General features: G+C 42.7%; 1 protein-coding gene across 17 annotated transcripts in view; it reads right to left on the bottom strand.

Annotated features, from left to right (window-relative positions):
* Positions 1-24,370, bottom strand: part of AOPEP (aminopeptidase O (putative)) — a 464,323-nt gene that overhangs the window by 84,653 nt on the left and 355,300 nt on the right. For 14 of the 17 annotated variants that reach the window (XR_007518652.1, XR_007518651.1, XM_049895757.1 and 11 more), the window contains 2 exons: positions 7,098-7,160; positions 6,574-6,648 (listed from right to left, as the gene is read on the bottom strand). The exons of 1 other annotated variant lie outside the window; for it this stretch is intronic. Coding sequence is in view for 14 of the 16 variants with exons in the window: in XM_049895757.1 (XP_049751714.1) it covers positions 6,574-6,648; positions 7,098-7,160 (138 nt within the window). In the remaining 2 variants the exon portion in view is untranslated. 2 more of the 17 variants (XM_049895761.1, XM_049895759.1) reach the window with 2 other exon arrangements.

The raw sequence follows: 24,370 nt of genomic DNA, 5'->3' as shown, positions 1-24,370 counted from the left end.
CCTCTTCTGAGTGTTGGGAAGACAAAGCTTGAGTGTCCCTTTTTCTGTGTAGAGAGACCCATATTTATAAATTATGTGCACACCCGCTGGACTCAAAGATGTGTGCTGGACCCAGCCTCCTGAAATAGAAGATTAATGGAAATAATGACAGGCCCTAAACTACACTGACACCAGTAGGTGCTCCTAAAAAAAGTGCACCTTATTAGTGCCATATGATACCAGGCACTAAACAGCAGCTCATTAAAATGCCGAAGAGGAGAACGATTGCCAAGTAAGGCATTCTGCCACAGGAATGCAGCTAATGCGTCCTATAAACGTAACTACAAATCCATGGAATTCTTCTCACCCTGCCTCCCTTCTCCAGAAGAACTCTTATGTTTTCCATTAAAATGGCTTTAATCTTTCATGGCACAGAAGAGCTGCTGGCGTCAAACCTGCTAAAATCAACAATTGTGTAATTATCTGCACGCTTTCAAGTGTTTTCAAAATACATGCTGGTTGGGATTTCCTAATTTAGAAATGGCGGCTTTACGCCGGTGGTCCAAGGCTGTCAATAAGCTGGGTTAAGAAGAATTTAAAAATCTTGCCCAAAGCATTCTTTTCTACAGCAATGATTTGACTTGTTTATACCTCACCTACTTTCAAAGGGTTTGATGCAGTCTCCAACATCCTAATGGTATACGGCTGGTTTGTGACACTACTTTAATGGCACATTTATGTGAGCTGATACATGTAATGCACAATAGTGCTTGCCTGACACATGGCAAGTGTTAGCTATTATTATATTCATAGTTCCATTCAAAGATTCTTCTTAAAATATGTGAATAAGTGTGTGAGAGGAAGTGGATGACTATACTTTAATTTTCCCTTTTATGCTAGCTGAAGACAGGAAGGAATTTTATAACTCAGAATTCTCAGAACATTTTTTTTTAACTGCAGTCTAAAAAAAAATAATAAGTTTGAAGAGATGAAAATTTAACAGTATAAAATTATACAGACCAGACGTCTTTCCTAAGGCTACCCAAAATACATTTTATCAGCAATTCTTCCTTGGTCCAGCTTTTTGAAAAGAGGGTGAAAAAGCCAAGCTCATGTGAAACCTGATCTAACTTAAGACCTGAGTACAGAAAATTTAATAAATTACGTATCTGTTAGGGATTTACGAGAAAAAAAATGGGAGACCCACATATAAGACTGAGATAATCAAGCAAGTTCCAAATATTCCAGCAATAAAATAACAAATTGCATATTAAAGGCTCTGCAATTACCCCCTTTTGTTTGGTTTCTTTGTAATTACTTTTAATAAATCACTCTGCCTCCCCCCATCACTCAAGTAAGTTGTCGTCCAAAGGCACAATCAGTACAACACAGGACACAAAAGCCACTCACAGATAGAAAGGGCAGGCCGGAGTGGGGGCTGGTGCCTCAAGAGCTATGACTCAGAATCCATAAAGCTTTTCTATGGAAATCAAGTATCAATGAAGCTATTGTAAGAGGTTATGGCTACATAAATGTAGACTAGTTATGAATTCTTGCAGGGCAACAGGACTCTAGCAGAGGCTGGGGCACCAACGCCTGGGAAACCACTCAACATGAATGCTGCCTCAGTCGAGTATGAGCGCTGCCCAAGGCTACCATTTTGCTAAAGCTAGTTCCTAGAAAGTGAAGGGACCTTTGGTTCTGCACTCCCTAAACTCATCTTGTGCCACTTTGCTAGGCTTGTGTGCTGATGGCGCCAGAGCGGCAAACTGAACACAGTCTCCATCTTCTCTTGTGGGTTCACGAGAGAGCCAAGTGAGTTTTACTAATATCAAATGCTGGTTTCCAGGAAACAAAAATATATCATGAATGTATCATGGTACATCATGAATATAAAACAGACCTTTGTCACAAAAGATAAACACACCAATAAGGCACTTAGCTAAAATTTAATATCTGTACTTAGCTTCATCATTTTAAATATCCCAATGTTAGAACTACTCTAAAAGTGTTCTCTTACAATGTATAGAATTTTAAAAGGAGCAACAAACATTGAAAATGCATAAAACCAAGCTGGGTTTACATACGATTTTTAAAATCTCCTGTGAATTAATATTTAAACCAAAGTTACCATTGAACGTAGTGACAGTCAAGCATATGGAAAGAACAAATGAAGCAGAAAAGCTCCAGAATTTAGGAAGGATATTATCACAAAGGAAATAGTTGCAGTATTTTTTCTGAAAGACTCAGAAAACAGAACTCATCATTTAGCTCCGATTAAAACAGTCCCAACAAAATAATATAAAGTACACGTTTTCACAACTATCTTTCTAGATTTCTACATTTCGCTCTTGCTGTTTCAGGGAACCTTTCACTAAATTTTAAGCTATAGTATTGTTTTTCAGGTTCTGGCAAAAAAGAATAAAGTCAACCTTAAATGGTGCTGATACCGGAAACCACGTGGACCTAAGGTTCGCTATGACTAATTGTAACAGAGGCCAGGCAACCTCGCCTTCACCAGGACCACTTACTTGGGACAAATTAACGCACATAAAGGATCTCTTGTTAATATTAGCCAACCTTAGTACTACTGAATTTTCAATGTTGTGAACATTAGCCAAAGAATACTTCTGACATCACATATACTTTCTGATGGTCAGAAATGAGGATTTTAAAAATTGTTCTCTGCACATTATCAGATGTACCTAAACTAGAAAGGAAGTTTCTTATGAATCTGAAAATTGAAATTTTCTTCCTATACAGAAATAATACCCACTTCTGTATTTTCCTCAAATCTACTCTTCCGTAAAATTTTACTTTACAATCTAATCTAATCTTTAGAATACTGACAAAAGTATTTCTAGAACTCAGAGAAGTTTCTTATTATCTTTGATTGTGAGGCATAATTTGTGTTTACCTTTAAATGAATTAGAGAAAAACAGATGTGGCTTTCTTCCAAAACCAAGAGGCGTTTAGTAAAATCTCTGAACATGACTTCAAAGAACACAAGAGACAATTCCCTGCTGCAAGCCCCACTGTTTAACCTGCCCCTCGCAGAGCTCACTGATGCATTCTTCCTAACTGTACTTTGTGTAAGTGTTCCCCTTCCCCTCGTTTTTTCAGCTGCAAAAATTATTCAAATGAAATCAAGGGAACTTGGAACAATTTAAAAGGGAGACTATCAGAAGGTAAAAAGAAAATACCTCAGGGCCAGAAGCAGAGAAGCGGCAAGTTCTACAGTTTAAAATGAAGAAAACAAAAAAATGGTAGGGAAGAGTTAGTTGTGTTTTATCAGTGAAAGAAAGGGCTAAAATATGAAGATCAAATAAAAAGGGAAATAAGCGTCAAAGCAAAATATCCAGAAGAGAACGTTAAAACATGTGAAAACTGTAACCAATGTCTCTGAACAAGATGTGTAGTAACTGTTAAATGGGAAACTAACTTGCTGTATAAACTGTCACAGAAAACACAGTAAAAAATGTTTTTTTTTTAAAAATGGAAATAAGTGTCAGAGAAGACATGAGAAGATGAATAAGAGAGAGTTGTACATCGTCAGAAGGATGAGAAATGAAAGCTGTGATAGACCACCGAGAAACAGTACTGCGACCTGGTGGGCCGGATGACAGACACAGAGCAGAGGGTAGAGGAGGCCAGGAAAGCAAGGCAAGGCGACCCTTTCCAGTGATTTCTCTGGGTGGTACATCTCACTCACCCAATGGACTTGATTTCATTATTATTTTAACCCACAGTGGCGCACAGGGTAAGTTTGTTTTGCTTCCTCTTCTGAGTTCACTGAAAAACTCAACTAGTATTTCAAGTTACAGCAGGCTGTGCCTATCACTTACGCACCTTCGAGATTTCCTTTAAGGGGGAAAACAAATATCTCCTGCGAGATCCCATTCTTCACATATAATGCTCTGCCCCACACCCATTTTCAGACTCTGGTCTTTCACAGCACCCGTTTGTTTTCCATTCTCAGGCGGGCCAGAAGGTTCTCTGTTTTCTACAACTTAGTAAAGGTCCCCTCGGGTAGAAGAAAGAACGCTGTGACCCTAGCGTAGTTAAGAACAGACCAAGCTAATTCAATGAGACTGAATCCTGACAGAGCCTGAAGACACAGACAGCTTAGTGAGTGGGGTGGAAAAAGGGCAGCAGGGGGTGGAGGAATGGACCAAGGAAAAGGAAGTGGACAAATAAAGGCAAGGGCTAGATTTAAAATGGGTATCTACCACGAATGACTAAAACTCATCTCCTTATCTTACAGTCATATAAAATGAGTAAAAGCAGAAAACTCCACGTTTTATCTTAAGACAGCAGAAAAAATCATGGAGGGCACACGAGAAAGAAGACATTGAATAGTGTGCTTCTCCTTGTGGCATGGCAGACAGTAAAAAAAAAAAATCACTTAATAGACTAAATAGTAAGTTAACTACCCAGATTTCCACTAGCAACAGGTTCAAAGCCTAGCAAAAGGTTAACATATGACCTCTGCTGGAATACTAATTCCTACACAGAGCTCACTGAGTATTTCAGAACAGATACTCGGGCAACAAGGGAGGCACCTCCACTACTGGCCTCAGGATATCTTCTGTGACTCTCAGAGTATCATTCTAAAGCCCTTGTTTGAGGATCTGCCTCCATTTCCCCTTGCCCCTGAAAACACCCCATGGTTTGCCTCACCTAGCCCCAAACCTGGCTCCTAGGTGTGGCAGAGGCCCAACACCGGGCAAAAGGCTCCGGCGGTGCTGCTCAGAGCCGGGAGAAAAGACGGCCAACACTGGTGATGAACATTCACGGAGGTGACCCTGAAATTTCCTATCTTCTTGCCCTCCATCAGCTCCACCCCCAAGCTAGCCAGCTTTACGCTTCATTTCTTGAAAGGAAGTTCTGAATACTGGTCCCAAGCTATTGCACTTTTCTGTCCTCTTTAAAACTGCTACCCAATTTTTCTAAGAAAAGTCAGATGCTCATCTCACCCGTGAGTTCTAATACAATACAGGACCCTCTATTACCGTGAAACGGTTGGGTGAAGAGCCTCCTTCCTCTCAGAAGGTGAACTCCTCAGCCCCACCTTCACTCTTCCCATTCTCAGAAGACTGGGTGGTCAGTCCACGGGTGTCACAGATACAGTTACCTCTAGTTCAGAATAAAGGTGGGGCGGTGCTGAGTGTTACACAGAGGTAACAGGTTCTCCTTTTGTGCATGATGTATTGCGAACTAGGGTAATCTTATCATTGGTTTTAAAAAAGACTTAACAGCTAAACAAACTTTTTTTTTAAATGCTAAGCAAACCTAACTTTTTCCTTTTTTGGATATTTTATGATCTCATTTATTACCTCACCAACGTTTTAAAAACACCTAAACCATGAAAGTTAAACAAATACAACCTATCATAACATGCTGAAGTATGGTGAGAAAAACCCAAGTCTGTTCAGAATGAACTTTTTCTATTCCTGTTTAACTGAAGTGACACACAATGCCTTTTCTTTAGAAAGAGAACGGTGGGGAAACCACTTTTCACACACTGAACAGCTAGCTACAAATGACTATACTCCCAGGCCAGTTCTTTTTGCGCTTCTCTGCCCTGTGGTATCCTTAGATGCACTCTGACGCTCTGGTATCACCTGCATTACGATGGGCTTTGTGCACATTCTCAGACCCTACAATGCCCATACTAAGGCAACACATCACAGGAGTTGGCAGCAACACCCTCAGCAAGAATTTGGCCTCAGAATCAGGAGTGATTCATCATACACTCTAGCAGCAGAAAAACAACATGCTGCTATTTTAATCCCTTGGTGCTATCAAGAACCAAAAAACAGAAAAATGTAATTAAGCAAAAGCAACACAAAAATCCTATCTGCTGTAACATTTGAAAAGCATTGTTCCCTTTGCAGAGTTTTCAATAAAATCACTCAGAAAACAACAGATGACTTACCTTATGTTGTAATATTTACTATCCCAACAACTCAAATTTTAACTTAATACAATTTCAGGGGCAAAAAGGTAGTCCGAACTTCTGCAAAGCAACATATTAAAGCTCTAAATTCAGGAAAACAAATTTCTCATTTGCTTTAAATAAAACCCCTTCTAGTGTTTCAAAAATAATACATTTATTTCATTGTCTCTCTCCACTTTGACACGACTCATTTAAAGTCTAGGTGCATGAGTGCGCTACAGTGTCTATCACAACCAAAGACAGAAACCTAATACTCTGGGCAATTTACTGAGAATGCTTTTTCCTTTTTCTGAGGAACCTCAGCCCTGCGATCCCAAGCAATACTGATCTAACGTAATAGTGGAGTCCGCTTCAGTCCTGCTGCTCTAACAAGCATTAACACATCTCCACCCCAGGTCATTCTTCACGAAAACACAGTATGTTGATGATCATTACGATTTTTCAACCCGTATCTCTAAAGAACTACCCACGTAAATTAAATCTACTGTTTACTGTAAATCTGAGCAAAGACAGAAAAAAAAAAAAAGAAAAGAAACTTTTTGAGAAGATGCTACTCTGTTGTTGTGACCAGCCCTCAGGAACAGAAGTGGAGATTTATCACCAACTCCAACCAGGGCTATCTTACAGGACCCTACCTTTGCAAACACCTCCTTGTTCTCCCTTCGTTTCCGTTTTCTGGGTCTCTGGTTCGTGCGAATCCATTTCGTGACCTGAAGTTCAAAACCATAAGGGCATTTTAAACAGGACGATGCGTCCTGAGGGCCACCACTCGGCGTGAGAGTGGCCTCGCGACACACTCTTTCACGGCTTCACCTAGGGAAGCCACAGGCGCCTTCGGGGCTCACCCGGTCGCCTCCGCGCGCGGGGGACCCCTTGAAGCCCCGTGGTGTGTGCCGCTGTCCGCGGGGCGCTCGGGTCCGCTGCGCGCTGAGGCCGTGACCTTCGCCCCGACCGTCCCCCGGGTCAAGGGCCCGATTTGCCGCCCCCTCGCCAGCGCACGCCGGAGCCCCCGAACCAGGGGCCATCTTTCCCACCGCTGTCGCGCGTCGGCGTCCCCCGGGCTCCGGGAACCCCGCGGCGGGGATGTGGCGCGGAACCCACCAGCCTGGGGAGGGAGGGGAGCACGGGAACCGCGTCGCCGGGGCCGGGCTGCACTCACCTCGGTGCTCACTTGCCCCACGAGCCCGCACTCCGCCCCGGCCTGGCGCTCCCTCTGCAACGGCTGCGGGGGAAGCAGACAGTCAAGTTTATCCCGGGAGCGCCCCCGACCTCCCTTCCCCGCGCCCCTCACCAACTCGGCGCGCCGCCCCGTACCTGGCCCTGCGGAAGGTGAGCATGGGGGCAGGAGCGCCGCGCTCCGCACCCGCGCGCCCGGCCGACCCGCAGAGAGCAGCCGACGCTCCGGGTCCGCAACACCTAAGGCGGAGCGCGGGCGGCGGCGGCGCGGCGCCGGCGGGCGGGCGGGCGGGCGCGCGGGGGCGGGGCCTGCCTTAAAGGTATAGAAGCCGCGCCGCCTCCGCGCAGGTCGCCCCCGCCCCTCGGCGCCCTGCGCGCCTTCCAGCTTATTGTTCTCGTGGCAAACATCTTCCGTCTCCCCTGGGCTTGCCCGCGCCCGCGCGCCCGCATCCTCCCACGCGCGGACCGACCCCGGCGCGCACGGCTTACCTTTCTGCAACCTCCCTCCTCCCGGCCCTGGGGCAGCCGCGAAAGGCTTTCCTGGCTGCTGCAGGAGCCGAAAAGCCGCTCCGCCCGCCCGCCCGCCAGCCCCACTGCCTGCTAAAGGGGAAAGGGCTTCGCAGGAGATGCGTCTTCACCCCCGCGATCAGCCTGAACTCTCCTCAGATACCCAAGTGTCCTGATGGCTTTCGCGGAGAGAAAGGAACTTTGCTAATGCAGTTTTCTCCGGGAATGGATTAGACGCCATTAAGTAGAGGTTTTTTAGTGGCCCCTGCGGCAGCCGTGACGAGGGCAGGTGATCTCCCCGGGGGAGAGGCCGGCAGCGTGCAGAAGCCGAGCCCTGCGCTCCGCTAGCGCGTCGCGGGAGCCGCCGCGCTCGGTGTAAGCGCAGTCGGTGCCGCGCTCGCCGGCCCCTGCGGACACGCAGCCCTCAAACCCGGGGACTCCTAGAGCGACTGGGTAGAATGAAAAAAGGGGTCAGAGTGTTTTCATAGTTAGGGAGAGGTTTCCTTCGTTTTTAAAAGTGTGCAGTATCCCTAAGTGTTTCCGTTAACCCCAAAAGGCTTTCTTCCCATCCTCAGTAGAAGTTGAACGAACCAAGTCGGGGTGGGTGGTGAGGGAGTCAGGTCTCAATTGTGTTTGCTGATCTTGACCATCCCTCTAACGTTATCGCATTTCTTAAAAAAAAAAAAAAAAAAAAAAATCTGTCTTGTCCTTTCTTGCTACTCCGTCCTTCTTTCAAGATCAAAAGGTTTAGATCAAAGCCAAGATCAAACTAACTACTTTAAATAGAAGCAACTTTGCCATGGAGTATTTTACACAAAGAGGAGCTTCTTAATGGAGACATCACAGTGGAAAACTTTGTTATCCCTTCATTCCATATTCATATCTGGGCTACTTAAAATTACATTGACGATGCACTTCTGTTTCCTAAAATGAACAACAGGTCTGCTCAAATGGGGGATTCTTGACTTCGTGGTTTGTGTTTCCAGAAATACAAAAAAAAAAAAAAATTCAACTCTAGAGAGGGATATAAATGGATATATTAACAATTTTGTATCGTTCTTGGCTAAGTGCTAAGAAATGTATGCTCATTTGCTAGAGATTTTTCAAGGTGTTACCGAATTTTATTTACAATGTACAACCACCCATACCTAGATTTTGTACTGTAAAAGAAATGCATAAAAAATAGTTAATGCTTTGCAAATCTTGAGTGCGATCTTAAGTGCACCTACACAAAGGCAGGTAAAAATTACAAATGGTGAAGTGTATTATGTAATTGCAGAGCTGCTTTAAATGGAAAGAGAACTTCGAACTATTCAAGCTTCCATGCTACTAAGAACAGTTCCAGAATCAATAGAAAGCTATCACTGGCAGTCACTTCCCTTTATCCACTAGCATTTTCCCCGCCTTGGGAATTCACCATCCCCAGGAACTCCGATAGGAACGGTTCAATACTGATGTACAGTGGCCTGGCTAAGTGGACCATTCTTAAGGGTCCTCTTTGTTGATTTGTCAACGATTCTTAAACATGTAGTCTTAGAAGGAACTTAAAATGAAGTCCAAGGATCCAGCAATAGGAATAAAGATGTAACTATTGCAAAATTAAGTCTTATAAAGTCTTCTATGAAAATCTGTTGTTACAGCTGGGTACTTAAGACTTGCAGATTTTTTCCTTTGTCCTTCATTTGGCTGTAGTCTCAAACACACGTGCGCGTGTGCGCACGCGCGCGCACACACACACACACACACACACAGATTGTTCCTCATTCTATGAATCCCACTGAGCCACTGGAAAGATTTTAGGGTTGAGACTCGGGAATCCTATCTTGCTGTCCTTGGAACAGTTCCCCTTCTTTCTAGCACCCAGCTCATGAGAACCTAGCCATTTCACACAGAACCTGAACAAAGGAAACCTCCAACTGTCACGCTGCTCTCCAAGGACTTTCTTCAGTGGGAATAAAAGCTGTGGTCCATTCTAAGTGCCTCCTAGCTGTTCTTTTTGTTTGTCCTCTTGCCTCCCTCCCTCCATCCATCCTCTGCACAGACAACAGAATGATATTTCCAAAAGTAATTCAGATTGTATCACTTCACTTTACCCAGAATGCTTTTCCTTCTCCCCATCGCCTGGCTAGCTCCTACTTAGCCTCTAGTTCTGGGTTTAAATGACACTTCTTCAGAAAGGTCTTTCCTTCCCCTCAGACCAACCAGACTGTCACCCCACAAGTCTTTCTAATAGCATCCTATTTATTTCCTTTAAAGTACTTATATTTTATATAGATTTATTTAATATAAACGGGCCTGTAAGCTCAAAAAAAAAAAAACAAAAAAACAAAAAACCCCAATCAAGCCATTGCCGTGGAGTTGATTCTGACTTATAGTCACTCTCTAAGACAGAGCAGAACTGCCCCATAGGGTTTCCAAGCCTGTAATCTCTAGGAAGCAGACTGCCATCATCTTTCTCCTGTGGAGCTGCCGATGGGTTCAAACTGCCGACCTTGTGGATTAGCAGCCAAAGAGCTTAACCACTGCACCACCAGGACTCCTCCTGTAGGCTCCAGGAAGGCAGAAATCCTGTTTCTTTTGTTCTCGACTTTTGTCTAGTCACTAAAAACTTTGCCTGGCATATAGTAGATGCTCAATAAATATGTTAAATGAATGGAAGCATAAAAGAACCAATGAAATGAATGGCAAGCGAAATTTTGGGTGGGGGTGGTTTTAACATAAAGATCTTTCTAGTTAACTCCTATTTCACCACTGAAATATCTTAGTTTGTAAACAGCATAGAACTGTGCATTTTTAAAAAGAGAGTTACATCTGTTATATTATCAGGGTAGTTTTAAAATGAACTTTTTTTTTTAAACATAGAAACACTAAAACCAAATCAAACTTGTCGCCCTCGAGTCGATTCTGACTCATGGTGGCGACCCCACGTGTTACAGAGTAGGACTGCTCCACAGAGTTTTCTTGGCTGTGATCTTTACAGAAGCAGATTGCCCGGCCTTTCTTTTGCAGTGCCACTGGGTGGGGTTGTTAGCAGCCTAGTGCAGACCATCGACACCACCTATAGTTCCCTCACATAATAATCACTAAGATTGTATTCCCACATGATGCGAGGGGCTGGATTTAATCTAGAATCAGAGGCTAACATATCATTGTATGATACTAGAAAAATAGTAAGACCTGTTGATTGTGTCCAGTACAATTTCAACACATTTCTCCTGTTGTCGACCTAAATCTCCTTTTCTTCGTGGGCCGATACCGATGAAGGTGGAATGTGGAGAAACTGGAGGAAGATTACTTTTTTAAAAATTGGAATTCCGGAGTCAGGATGGGTACTCTATGCTCATGCTGTGTATAACCAGCTTTGAGAGGGTGGTGAAAGCACTGTAAAGCTATCTTTTAAAAACAGATGTTTTCTCTTTGCATTATATCCTTTAAAAATGCCTCATTCTAGTAGAGATGCAAGTTTTGGAAGGAAGTTGTTTTAAGAAACCTTTCTGTCAAAGCAGCTTTTAATAGCTGAAGACAATTTCAGAGGCTGAGAAAAATGCCATTGCTTTAAAACAAAAGCATTACTTAACCTAGTGGCTGGAGATTACTTTTCGAGATTTCTCTTTCTCTTTTTTAAGTAGAAGAGGAAATTATCCCTCTCACTGGAAAAAGGCAGTGATACCAATTTCATAGCACAGTATGGGCGTGTGCTCTCCTCCTGATCTACCTTGTGAATAAGGGAGAATACAGAGGAATGCGAAGCGGCATCCTTTCCTCAACTCGAAGGCCTAAAGGGCAAACAAAAGAGCCCTTTAATTATCCCAAACGGCCTCATATGGCAAATTACATTCCCTGGCCACAGCAGAGGGAAAACCGTCTGCTATAAGAAGTCAAAAGACCTTTTAGTACCAAACAAGATAGAGAGTTCCAGAAGCTTTTGCTGGTTTCAAAAGGGTTCTACTGTGAACGTAAATTCAGGATGAATTAAAAAGTAGGAGTTAATGTAAGTTGCAAATAAAAACAAATAAGGATTTGGGGCCAAGTTATTGAACGTTTATGTCTTTGAATTTTGCTTAATCATTTTTGAATGTAATATGTTTTCAGCTGATTTTAGACAAATTATTTTATAACTTGTATTATTGCCCATTTTGTCTCTGTGTTGGAATGAACACCCAATTTCTTTCTGAAGAGGATGTTGGTTAGCCCAGCCAATGGACCTCTTAGTGGAAGTCCTTACGAAGCATAGTTTTCAAAAAAGGAAATCAATCCCACGCTTGGCTCAGCTGATTGCTGAAGCTTATGGCTTTGCAGTGAACTGCCTGACAGACCCTCTTCCTCTCAGTAACTATATCCCTGAATTCACTGTTGCTCAAAAACTTTTATAGAGCTTCACTGAGGGAACAATATTTAAGATATTCAGCCCTTTCATTTCTTGACTGCCTCTAAGAATTTGATTAAGGCGAATGGTCCTATTGGTTCCCTAGAAAAAAATACAACTATAGCGTGCACACACGCAGATGCATGCATGTTTAAGTTTCAGGAGGCTCACAGATTTCTCTGACGCCCCCTCCCCTACCCTCGATACTCTGAAATCCATTCTCGGATTAAGGCAGACCATCATAAAGCTGATCCTGGACTGCGTCTTACTGACCCTCTGTGAGATTCCTTTTATTTCATTATGTTCTGGTAAGAAGCCATCAACCTTTATTGAGGTACATTATAAGAAACAGCCCCATAAAATTCCTCACAGTGTTTACCCCAAGGATGTTTTGAGGGTTGTTTATTACAGTAGACAGGAATTCTCCGTGAGGACCCGCAGGAAAAACTTCTCTCTAGTATCAGCATCAGGAATAGCTGCACTTAGGCGACTGGCTTGTTTTTACCTCACAGACACTAGTTATTTTTTCCTCTTCTACAAAGCTTAGGGCTCAGTGCTTCTACTTTAGCCACACAGAGGCACTGTAGGGAGTGCATTTTGTATGCTAATTTAGTTTCTGGTCCCATCTTTCTACTATTGTTTTCATTTTGCGGCATTTTTCTTATTTATTTATTTTTAATCATCCTATTGTCATCTGCCTTGGAAGCTGCCTTAAAACCTTTTGGACAAGAAGGAGTATGAATAAATACAGTATTGTCTCTCTCTTTTTTTTTTTTTTGGCGTAACAGACAAAGGGGGAATCTGGAAAATTTTTACTGTTCTAATCCTTCTCTAAGGAGTCCTGGTGGTGCAATGGTTACATGCACAGCTGCTAACCGAAAGGTGCAGTGCAATTGATTAGTTTTGTGTGGCATTTCTAGCCATGGTCCTGTAACTCCCACCTAGGTGACTGAGCGGGACTGTGTGATAGGGTAAATTGTGGCCTACCAAAGGGATTGGTCGATTTTGCCTTTAAAGAGAGCAATTTCCAGGGCAGAGAGGAGAATCCCAGCACCACCAAGGAGGAACAGCTAGGGGCCAGCATGTGCTGAGAAACTCCTGGACCAAGGAGACAGAGAACAAGCTGTAACCTTGAAAATGGTGAGAAGCGGTGGCAGGAGAGACCAGGCGGCAGAGACCTGGCAGCAGGAGACGTCATGGTGGGCTTCCTAACCCACAGAGAGAGAAAACTGAGTGCCTCTGGGCAGAGGCTGAGGGCCAGGGAGAGGCGTGCCTGCGAGCACAGCTGGGGAGAGGCTGTGGTGACGGAAGAACTGTATCCTGAGTGTTCTTGAGCCTAAATTTTAACTGTCACTTCCCTAATAAACCTTATAATCATGAGTGTAGTCTGTGAGTTCAGTGTGTCCATTGCAGTGAATAATTGAACGCAGCAGAGAAGTAGAGAGTGCTGTGGAAGGGATGGTTGCTGTCAGAATTGGTAAAGATGGCAGAGAAAGGAGGCATGTCTGGCCTCTTCCACATGGGGGTCAGACTCGGGCAGTTGATCTTGGTTCTCCTTCCCCCTTGTGAGGCTGGAGGAGACAAGATGCTGCTCCCAAGCCATTTTTACAACTATACAAATATTACACAGAACTATTATAAAAATGCTAAGCAATCAAGTATTATATCTCTTTTGATATCAATACCAGAGGAAATGGGCATGGGTTGTAGGAAGGAGACTATAAATTGGACATGTGGAAGGGTTATTCACTTAACAAACACAGCGAGTGCCTACTGCAAAACAGAGTGCTAGACTGTGAACATGAAGATGAATGCTAAGGCAGGAACACTGCACACTAGGAGGAGCATGCAGACAGCTTGTTTGGGTTTGAATCCAGGCTCTGCCTCGTATTAGCTGTGTGACCTCTCTAAGCCTCCTTTCTCACAGAGTTGTGAAGATCAGATGACTCACGTGATGTGCTCAGAACAGGAACCAGTTCTTATTTATCAAGCCCTAGTTGATTAGAACTAAGAAGCATCACAACATTACAAGAAGCTGGGGGGCAGTGACTTTAGGACAAAAAAGGTACTGGATCTCACATATGTCAGAAACCAGAGAACCGTCGACCTGGCAGAGAGAACAACAGTGGGCAGCTCTGTATAGAACTGTGCAGTGTACAAAGTGCTTCCACACTGGCTGTTCTGCTTGTTCCTCACACCGCCCCATTTGAGGGATGAAGCAAGTGAGTCACAGAGAATTTTAGTACATCGTATTGCTTGGCCTTAGATCTCCTGGCTGGACATTTAGTGCTCTTTCTAGTCCACCACGAGAGCTTAGGGGACGACCATCTCACTTTAATATATTGCTGACTGTGAGGATCAGATAAACCCCAGATCAAAACACAGCCCCCAAAATACAGCCCCACACCACAAAAGTCAATGGAAGCAGCCACTCTAGCAAACGGATTCTAATATATCCCCTTAGACACCTGTATGACTGCAATTCTTTACTCCATTTTAACATTCATGGGCATTATAACCTTAAAGAGTTTTCATAGGTGAAATATAAAATTATGTAGGGCTGGATTTAGATCAGTGGTTCCCAACCTGGGCTCCTTATTAGAATCACCTGGGAGGTTTTAACAGGTCCAATGTCCAGGCGCACCCCAGACCACTTAGATTCATATCTCCGAGAGGGAACCAGGCATTAGCCATTTTTAAACCACCCAGTGTGCGGCCAGGTGGAGAAGCACTGGTTTAGTTCATTTTAATGATGACCCATCTCTAATAGGTTACCCAGATGAAATTTCAGATGTTTTGGAGACATACCTAAATTTCTGGAGCCTTGGTGGCATAGTGGTTAAGTGCTCGCTGCTAACCAAAAGGTCGGCAGTTCAAATCTACCAGCTGCTCCTTGGAAACCTTATGGGGCAGCTCTGCTCTGTTCTACAGGGCTGCTATGAGTCGGAACCACCTCCACAGCACCTAACAACAACATCTAAATTTCAAGGTCAATGCCATGGAGGACAACCACTTCTTATGCTCTTTTACAATAAGTCCCTTTGGGCTGATGGCAAACACAGTGCTGGGCTGGATGGGCTGTCGGCTGGCCTAAGGTATGACTTCTTATGAGTTGGAGTCAACTTCACAACAACTAGAGTACTTAGAGATAGGAGTCCCTGGGTGGTGCAAACAGTTAATGTGCTCGGCTGTTAACCAAAAGGTTGGCGGTTCAAGTCCACCCAGAGAAGTACCTTAGTAAAAAAAAAAAAAAAACAAACAGAACTGGTGATCTACTTCTAAAAAAATCAGCCATTGAAAACTCTATGGAGCCCAATTCTGCTCTGACACACATGTGGTTATCGTGAGCAGGAACTGACTTGACAACACTTAGTCTACTTAGGAATAAATTTGGGGACAAGATAAGTTAGGTGGACACACAAAGGACTAAAAAGAACTGGAAGATCTCAATGCTCTACCCAAAAAGGGAGGCAAGAATGAACATAGGACTTCTAAGAGTTTCTTCCAGATTCATGGATAATACTATCCTGGACCCTAAGTGGAAAGAGCAGAGATCCTTGTCTTCAGGGAACCCGATTTTAGTACTGGTCTGGAATGCTGTACACGTGAAGGTGATATTTCCAGTTATGTGGATGGCAGCTACCCATCTCCTTGAAACAAACATTTTGCATTTGGAAGATCGCTGCCTGGGATTAGGAAACACCATTGGGAAAGACCCTTTACTACGTAAAATGTACTGTCCCATGCAGGACACAACCTGTGTTGAATCCCTTGGGTCTTAGGCACCATGTTCTAGCCAAATGGGCTACCTTGTGTAGAAAAGACACACACATACATCAATGCTATAGGAAAATTGCTCTGGCAGATGCCCTACAAAAGCTATTAATTAGAAATTGATTAAAAACATAAGCGTATCACATGTTGGCATTTAACTAGCTTGAAAAGCAAACACCCACGTAGGCAATTTCCTGTCATTTCTCAAGGTGGAGTGGACGTGGCATCTTTAAGTATATGCACAAGGACATGTCACGGCTGCAAGTCGCCTTTAGAGGAGGGTATGTGTTGGGAGCCTGTGGCCCTGGCACGTCTGTACTTAAAAACCTTGGCACTCAGACTGCATTGCCTGTCATCTGGCCTCCCAAAGGAACCCGACAACATGTCTATTTGCAAGCGAAAAGAATGGGACTAAATCACCTACCTCTATTAAGAAGTAAAATCACACACATGCACACACACACACATACAAATGTAAAATCCATCACGTATTTCTCAAATATAAATAAATATAAAAAAAAAAAACAAAACCAGTTTTCCAGAAGGTTTTCTCATTAAACATTTAGATCCATACAAGGAGGTGTTCCAGGAAAACAATGGGATGGGCCAGAATTAATTGGCTGCTAATCTCTTTACTTTTCATAGGATGTTTTCTCCAGCAGTGGATTAAATCAACATTTAACGCTCCACAGGCCCAGCGTGTCCATATTAGGAGAGCCCGAGTGCGCATCTCTCTCCCTGTGAAAAAGGACCTGTCCTCCCTCCCTGTGCTGTGCTTCCACGCTGCATGGGTAGGAGGGGAGTGGGAGCTGGGGAATGTGAACTTGATCCAGCATTGATCAGCCGAGCAGCAAACTCTCATTGTTCTTTAGATACCAAACATAACTTCCTTCTATTAGGGATAAACCCAGCCATTCTGTACAGAATACAGCTTTTGTGCTCAGCAGTGTGATAGATGGGAATAACCACGAAGGACGTTACAGTTTTATTAGATTTATCATAAACACCTCCTAATATGCAGAATTTAAGAATCCATTCTGTTGATTTATATTCATATTAATATTAGACATGAGACTCTCTTAAACCTAACAGTCTTCTCATGTCTGACTTTTTTAATTACTGATTTTAATGTATAGGATAAATTCTGTGGTCTGCTTTTACTTTACCTTCTTTTTGAGCACTTCTTATGTTTACTGCCTTGCTCTCTGAAGTTCAAGGACACTGGAAATCATGCCAATGTACAACCCCATATGCCCTCGCTGTTTTTAAGTGCAGTCCTATGAATTTGGCTTAACTGACTCAGGGGCCCTGGTAGTGCAGTGGTTAAGAGCTATGGCATGCTACAGCTGCTAACCAAAAAGGTCAGCAGTTCGAATCCACCAGCCACTCCTTGGAAACCCTATGGGGCAGTTCTACTCTGTCCTATAAGGTCGCTATGAGTCGGAATTAACTTGATGGCAATGGGTTTGGTGTTCTTTTTTTTGGTTTTGTCTCAGGACAAGGCTATGAGGTAATGGGAAGCACACCGTAGAACTGAGTTCTAGATACCCTCTGTCTTTGCCACCTAGAAGCTTAGTGACCTTGGGCATGTCCCACACCTCTCTGAGCCTAGGAATTGGAGATACTGCTTTCTACCTCGCAGAGCTGGGCTGGGGATGGAATGAGCCCACGTATAAAGTGAGAGGCATGAAGCAGGTCAGTGAATGATCGTTCCCTTCCTCTCTCCTCTCAGCAACAAAAGCCCATCTGGTATTTTGAACCCAAGTAAACTTTTCAAAGGTCTCAAAAATCACGGAGTCATGACATCATATACAGAGCCTTACCTGACATCCACAGAGACTCAATGTCATTGGATGAAAGCTGCAGAGGTACCAGCACACCAGAGTTACTACAAACAAGTACGTGTCCCTTCCCAACAGTGATCAGTGGGCACGATGAAACAACATCTCTTTGTCACACCCCTCATTCCGGAGGAGATCATTTCTGGTCCCATCTCTCTCAAAACAATCAGCCCGCTGTGGCTACAAGAAGACCATAAAGTGAAATTTGATATTTCTACATTCTTCTCTGAATGTACCGGCATGACCAGGTGCCAGATGCAAAAATATCCAAAGTTCTATTGAAATGGCAAATTTTTTTTACCTCTATATTTACCATGATAAAAAAAAAAAAAAAGAAAAAGAAAAAATCTAAAACCCTAAAAGTAGCTACATGCCTTTAAAACCAATGTAATAATTAAGAACTTGGGCTTTGAAGTTAGATAACGGTTTTCGGTTTCCTTGTCTATAAAATGGGTATAATTGTAGTGTCTGTCTTACAGAGTTGTGACTAGGAGAAGTAAATAGCTATTGTGTATAATGCACTCAGCATACAGCCTACTCAATAAAAAGACAGACTTCCTTTTCTTTTTTTTCATTTTAGATGTTCTAATATGTAAAATAGTATATCCCAATATACCCCAATATACTGAAGGAGATGGGAGGATTAAACTTAAAAGAACACACTTCTACCGAGAGCTATACAACCTGTATATTCTTGGATTTACCCATTTACAGCTTAATTTACAAGAAGCATTTGTGCAAAAACCAGGCAGATGTCCCTCAAATACAAAATCAATGCTAGTGATGAAGAAATACAATTTGAAGAAGGAAGACCGGGTAAGAATTCCAGAGAAGCCGTTTTTGTAGCAAAAACAATCAAGAATGAGTCTTTAAAGAGAGGCATATCTTGGCCACATGGAATATGAAAAACGACACCATGCACAACTGAGGAAAAAGGAATAGAACAAAGAGAGAAAATGGGATGAAGCACTTGGAGCAAAGGCAGGAGAAGCTGCCTGAGATGGGCAGTGACTTCTCCTTTCCCTAGAAATGAGCCCACAGGGATAAAGGTTATCTACAGCCGAATCCCATTATCACTTGTTGCCCTGCAGCCTTACTCCCAAATTCTGATGTATTGACTTTGGCCTCTCCACCATGCATTTTCATGCCAATAAAGTTGCTGAAATTAAAGAATTGAATTGCGAAGCTTTCTGGCATAAATAATGTCATATTGTAAAGTCTGGGCTAATAACAACCAGGATGCCCTTAACGCACTTAAGAAAAACCATCTGATATATGTATCCCTCAATGTGGTTTGAAATTTCCTTCAGCCTACAAAGGAAAATATTTTTAGCATGTAGCACATTTTGTAACAGACATATAAATGTACTGAAAATATAATTTTAGGGAAGCATCTGGGTTTGATCATTTCTTGTTATACCTAAACCTCAAATAGGCTCTACCTTCTCGTTAGAAGGAACGCGGCAACATTTTGCTATAAGCTATGCAGCAATCAGGGCAGCAATTTCTTATAAACATTACGTTCCTGGCTTTGTTTGTTTGTTTTGTTTGTTTTTTAAGCAGCAAATACTCTACTGATTTAAATATAAAAGCGGCATAGAAAATGCGGTCATCCGGCTGGGACATTTGGCTCCAATGTCTTCCTTCCTTCAAAAGTCAACATAGAACTCATTGGAATTTGTACCCCATGGTTATTTAGACAACAGACATAAATGAGTACTTATTTTTATGTCTCAAAATGCTTCCTAGAAATAACATTTGCCACTTTCAAAGGTAAAACGGACCTGTGGTTTTCATTCATCTGCAGGAATTTCAAGACATTAAACAGCCCTGGCAAAATCCTTTTCATCTCCTGCTGGTCAAACAGGTTAATATCTGTGAATAATTGATTTGAATTAGAAGCAAATATTTCTTCTTCAATGATCAACCAGCATAAATAGATTATTAATTAAGATTTCTCCCAATAATCTCCCAAATTGTGGGAGAGAAATGAACAAATGGTTTCGTGGTAGTGTAAGTCTGAAGATACTACTCAGGACAAAATGTATAAAAAACACTCCAAACAGCATTGGAAACTAAGGAGAAGCTTTAAATCTGAGGGCAATTCGATAGATTCCTGAGGAGGAAAGGAAGACAGTTAAAAAAAAGAATCTCGACTTTCTTCCTGTTAAAAGTGATCAAGTCCACCTGGAGCAAAGGAGTCAAGGAGGTACTGGGCACAACACGTGGTGACTGAAGGCTCAGGGCAGCGCTGGCCTTCACCCGGGCCAGCTCCCCTCACTCCGTAAAGAAGAAGTGAGGTCTCAGAGAAGGTAAAGGGGTTGCCCAGGGCCACACGGCTTGGTGGTGATAGAGCTGATTCTGAAAACCAAAACCATTTGCTGCTGAGTTGACTCTGTTTCCTGGGTAACCCCATGTGTGTTAGAGCAGAACTGGGCTTCACAAGACTTTCAGTGGCTGATATTTTGGACGTAGATCACCAGGCTTTTCTTCCGAGACACCTCTGGGTGGACTTGAATCACCACTTTGGTTAACAGCTGAGCACATTAACTGTTTGCATTACCTAGGACTCCAGAATTGACTCCAAAGCTGGATTTAATGTAGTAATTGCTCTCTTCATAAAATACAGGACAAACTTGCTGAGCAAAACATCACGATAATGTGCTCTGTGAAAACACCAGTTTGGATATGACACAATTGACTCCCACCCTCTACCAAGCCTACACACCCCAAAATAATGTCACTTTGCATTTTATAAGATCAGGTTGTTTGGACCCCGCTGGCAGTGTTATGGTGGTTATAACTAGACAGAGTCAGAAACAGAAAATACTGAGTTCCTAAAGGCCCAAGCCGGAGGACTGACCTGGAAGGAAGGGGTTTTCTGCCGAATGATCTGAACGCACTCACTATCAAGCTTCAATAAATAACAGACAACTGCCGTGCAGAGGTGTGTGACAAGAACACTGTCCTCTTTTAAGCACACATTTGGGTTTGGGCAGCTTGAAAATCATTGACCGTTACCGCTGACCTGTGAAACACTGACTGGCTGGCCGCCACCAGCCTGTGTCCTGGACACTTTTGTTTCTGGGTCAACACAGGGAACAAAGTAAGGGCAAAAGCCAAGGGACAATATTAGAGTTTGCTTTTGAAAGCAAGTAAGAGGAAACTGGAAGTCAAAAAACAACAACAAAAATCCCAAACCAAACCTGTTGCTATCGAGTCGATTCCGATTATAGCAACCCTATAGGACAGAGTAGAACTGCTCCATAGGGTTTCCTGTAAATGCTTTAGAAGGTACAGAAAGACTCTTCATGTCCAACCAATTGCTTTTTACCCTTTGTTTTTTGGTGACCTGGTATTTATTATCGAATTTAGTTTCCATCTCAAGGAGGCGTAGCTGTATCTTTCCAGAGGCAAAGATCTAAACTAGTCTCTACACGCACACTGACATTCACTCACACCAAAAAGTAGACCAGTTTTTTGATAAAATAAAACCCAGTATTTCCTATGCGAAGTATTCAGTCCAGATACACAGGGTCATCATCTCGAAACATCTAAAAGGACAAGAGACATGTATATACATGACACATAATTATGAAAAGCCCTAGAAAGTGAGGTTCACATTGCTGCCAACACAAGGCATGTTTTTGCTTACTAAAGAAGAGGAAAGAACAGTTTCAGGAATAAGAACAGTCATTAATGAAATTAAGATTCATCACTGTTCTGAGCTCTCTATTGTAATCATTCCTTATCTACTGAAGTGTTAGGTACTGTGGGGTCGGCTCAGACTCACGGTGGCCCCAGTAAAACATTGCCTGGTCCTGGGCCATCCTCACAATCATTGCTATTTGAGTCCATTGTTGCAGCCGGTGTGTCGATCCATCCCATTAAGGGTCTTCCTCTTTTCTGCTGACCTTCTACTTTACCAAGCATGATGTCCTTCTCCAGGGACTGGTGTCTCCTGATAACATGTCCAAAGTATGTGAGACAAAGTCTTGCTACCCTTGCTTCTAAGGAGCATTCTGGCTGTACTTCTTCCAAGACAAATTTGTTCATTCTTCTGGCAGTCCATGGTATGATATATCAGCTCATAGGTCCTTGTAAAAACTAAGACAAAGACGTGACCATGCTGAGTAGACTTAAAAGCAACACTGCTAAAAAACACAAAATGCCTTAGTCCAATGAATTGAGGATTGAGAGTCCTGGCTCAGCGACAAACTAGAACTATGTATTGGGACAGATCAGTAAAGCTTTCCTGGGGCTCAGCTCCACCACTGGTGCAAAGAAGATGAGTTGCTCTCTAAGATGTGTTCATCCTATGATCCTAAAGCAGACAAGTCATGCAGTACCAGAACAGACTACTCTTTAACCATGAGGCAGTAGAGGCCACAACCAAGAGATAGATGCCACACGCAGATATTAAATACCAATTTATTTTGTACCACCTGCTGGCTTTCTCTTCACAAAGAAGAAAAAAGAAGCCCTGTGTTCTCAACGCAGCTAAGTGCTTCAGAGAGCATTCCTGGTCAGCAGGGTGCCCCGAGGGCAGATGCTGGTGCACGGTCTGACTAACGTTGTGGAGAGCCACTGCCCAGCGGGCTTCGGATGCTGATCTGAAAATCAGTACTGCGGCAGTGCTGGGCAATGTGAGCCAGCCAGGATGTCATGTGTGCATGTGGCCCACGGTAGGACACACTGCAGTGTTGGTTTTCAGAGTTCCGCCCTCCAGGCCGGGCAGAGCAGAATGTAAACATCCAATAATGTGCCCCAATGAAGTCTACCAGAGTGTATCTTCAGCCTAATAAAAGAGGGAGAGTAGGGGTGGTTCTTAATGATCAGAACCTGTTGGGCCCAGCTTTTAACAATGGATTATCTAATATAATAATAAGAACTCAAACAGCAAAAGACAAAATGGATAAATGGGACCTCATAAAATTTTAAAACTTTTGTTTATCAAAAAACTTTACCAGAAAAATTGAAAAACAAGCTACTGACTGGGAGGATATCTTTGGAAACCACATATTCAATAAGAATCTCATAACCAAAAAATATACATAAACTTCCACAACTTAACGAAAAGACAAATAGCTCAACCAAAAAATGGGCAAAAGACACGAATAGACATTTTACCAAAGAGGACATTCAAATGGCCACCACACACATGAGAAGATTCTCAGCATCATTAGCCATCAGAGAGATACAAATCAAAACCACAGTGAGAAATTAAAACCACAATGAGATGCCATTTCACTCCCACTAGGATGGCTAAAATAAAAGGAAAAAAAAAAAAAAAAAAAAGAGCCAGAAAATAACAAATGCTGTCAAGAATGTGGAGAAATTGGAACACTTGTACCTTGCTGGTGGGAATGCAATATGGTACAGCCGTTGTGGAGAACAGCGTGGTGGCTCCTCAAAAAACTAAAAAATAGAACTACCATAAGATGCAGCAATTCCACTGCTAGGAATATGCCCAAGCGACTTGAAAGTAGTGACAGGAACAGACATATGTACACCAATGTTCACTGCAGCACTATTCACAATAGCCAAAAGGTGGAAACAAATTAAATGCCCATCAATGGAAGAATGGATAAACGAAATGTGGTGCACGCATACAGAGGAATACCACTCAGCCAGAGAGAGAAATGAAGTCTTGAAAGATGCTACAGAATAGTGGAGCAGGAAAACATTATTCTGAGTGAAATCAATCACAAAAGGACAAACAAATATTGTATGACCTCACTTATGTAAAAAGATGAGAAAACACAAATGTGTAGAGACCAAAGTTTCTTAGTGGTTACCAGGGCGGGAGGGACGGGGGAGGGAGGGGAATCCTTATGGAGTACTGAGTTTTGGTTTATGGTGATGGGAAAATCGCACTGATTAAGGCTAGGGTTTCACAGCTGATTAATGTAATTGCTGCCAGTAAGTGGTACAACTGTAAAAAGTTGAATTGGCAAAAATTGTGTGATAGATATATTTACAAGAAAAAACAACAGCTGCTGAGGCTGCTTATGTACAACCAAATACCTCATGGGATTTGGTTTCTTGGTTTGGAGGTTTAAGGTATGGTCTCGTGGACCATCTCAGTAAATTGGCATAATATTGTATTTAGTGCTTCTACTCATCTCGTAGTACCTGGGGGTCTTAAAAGCTTGTAAGCAGTCATCCAAGGCACAATTACTATTTATTTGATTGGAGCAACAGAGCAAGGAGAGTCAGGAATAAAAAAAACACCATAACCAAACCTGTTGCCATTGAGTCGATTCCAACTCTCATAGTGACCCTATAGGAGGAAGAAATGAAATGTGTGACCAATTGCCTCCATGAAGAACTGCCTCCTTTGCAATGAGACTGGAAGAACTGGATGGTGCCCAGCTACTGTTATTAAACATTTTTTTTCAACTTTTTAAATTTTATTATTTTGACGTTGTTGTTGAGAATATATACAGCAAAACATACACCAACAGTTTCTTCATGTACCATTTAGTGATATTGATTACATTCTTCAAGTTGTGCAACTCAAGTACATTTTCAGAGTTGTTCTTCCCCCATTAATATAAACTCACTGCCCCCTAAGTTTCCTATCTAATCTTTCCAGTTGCTGTTGTCAATCTAATCTTATATGATAGTTCTTAAAACAGCATAACGCTCAATGCAGACATTTTTTACTGGCAAGGTAAACTATTGTTCGGTTTTAAGAAGACTTCAGGGGGATTTTTGGTTTAAAGTTTACCAATTATCTCAGGCTAGTTTCAGGAGTTCATCCAA

This window comes from Elephas maximus, chromosome 9, assembly GCF_024166365.1.
Source record: "Elephas maximus indicus isolate mEleMax1 chromosome 9, mEleMax1 primary haplotype, whole genome shotgun sequence".
Lineage (NCBI taxonomy): Eukaryota > Metazoa > Chordata > Mammalia > Proboscidea > Elephantidae > Elephas > Elephas maximus.
The sequence above is the reverse complement of the archived record's forward strand: the minus strand, read 5'-3'. Positions and strand labels throughout refer to the sequence as shown.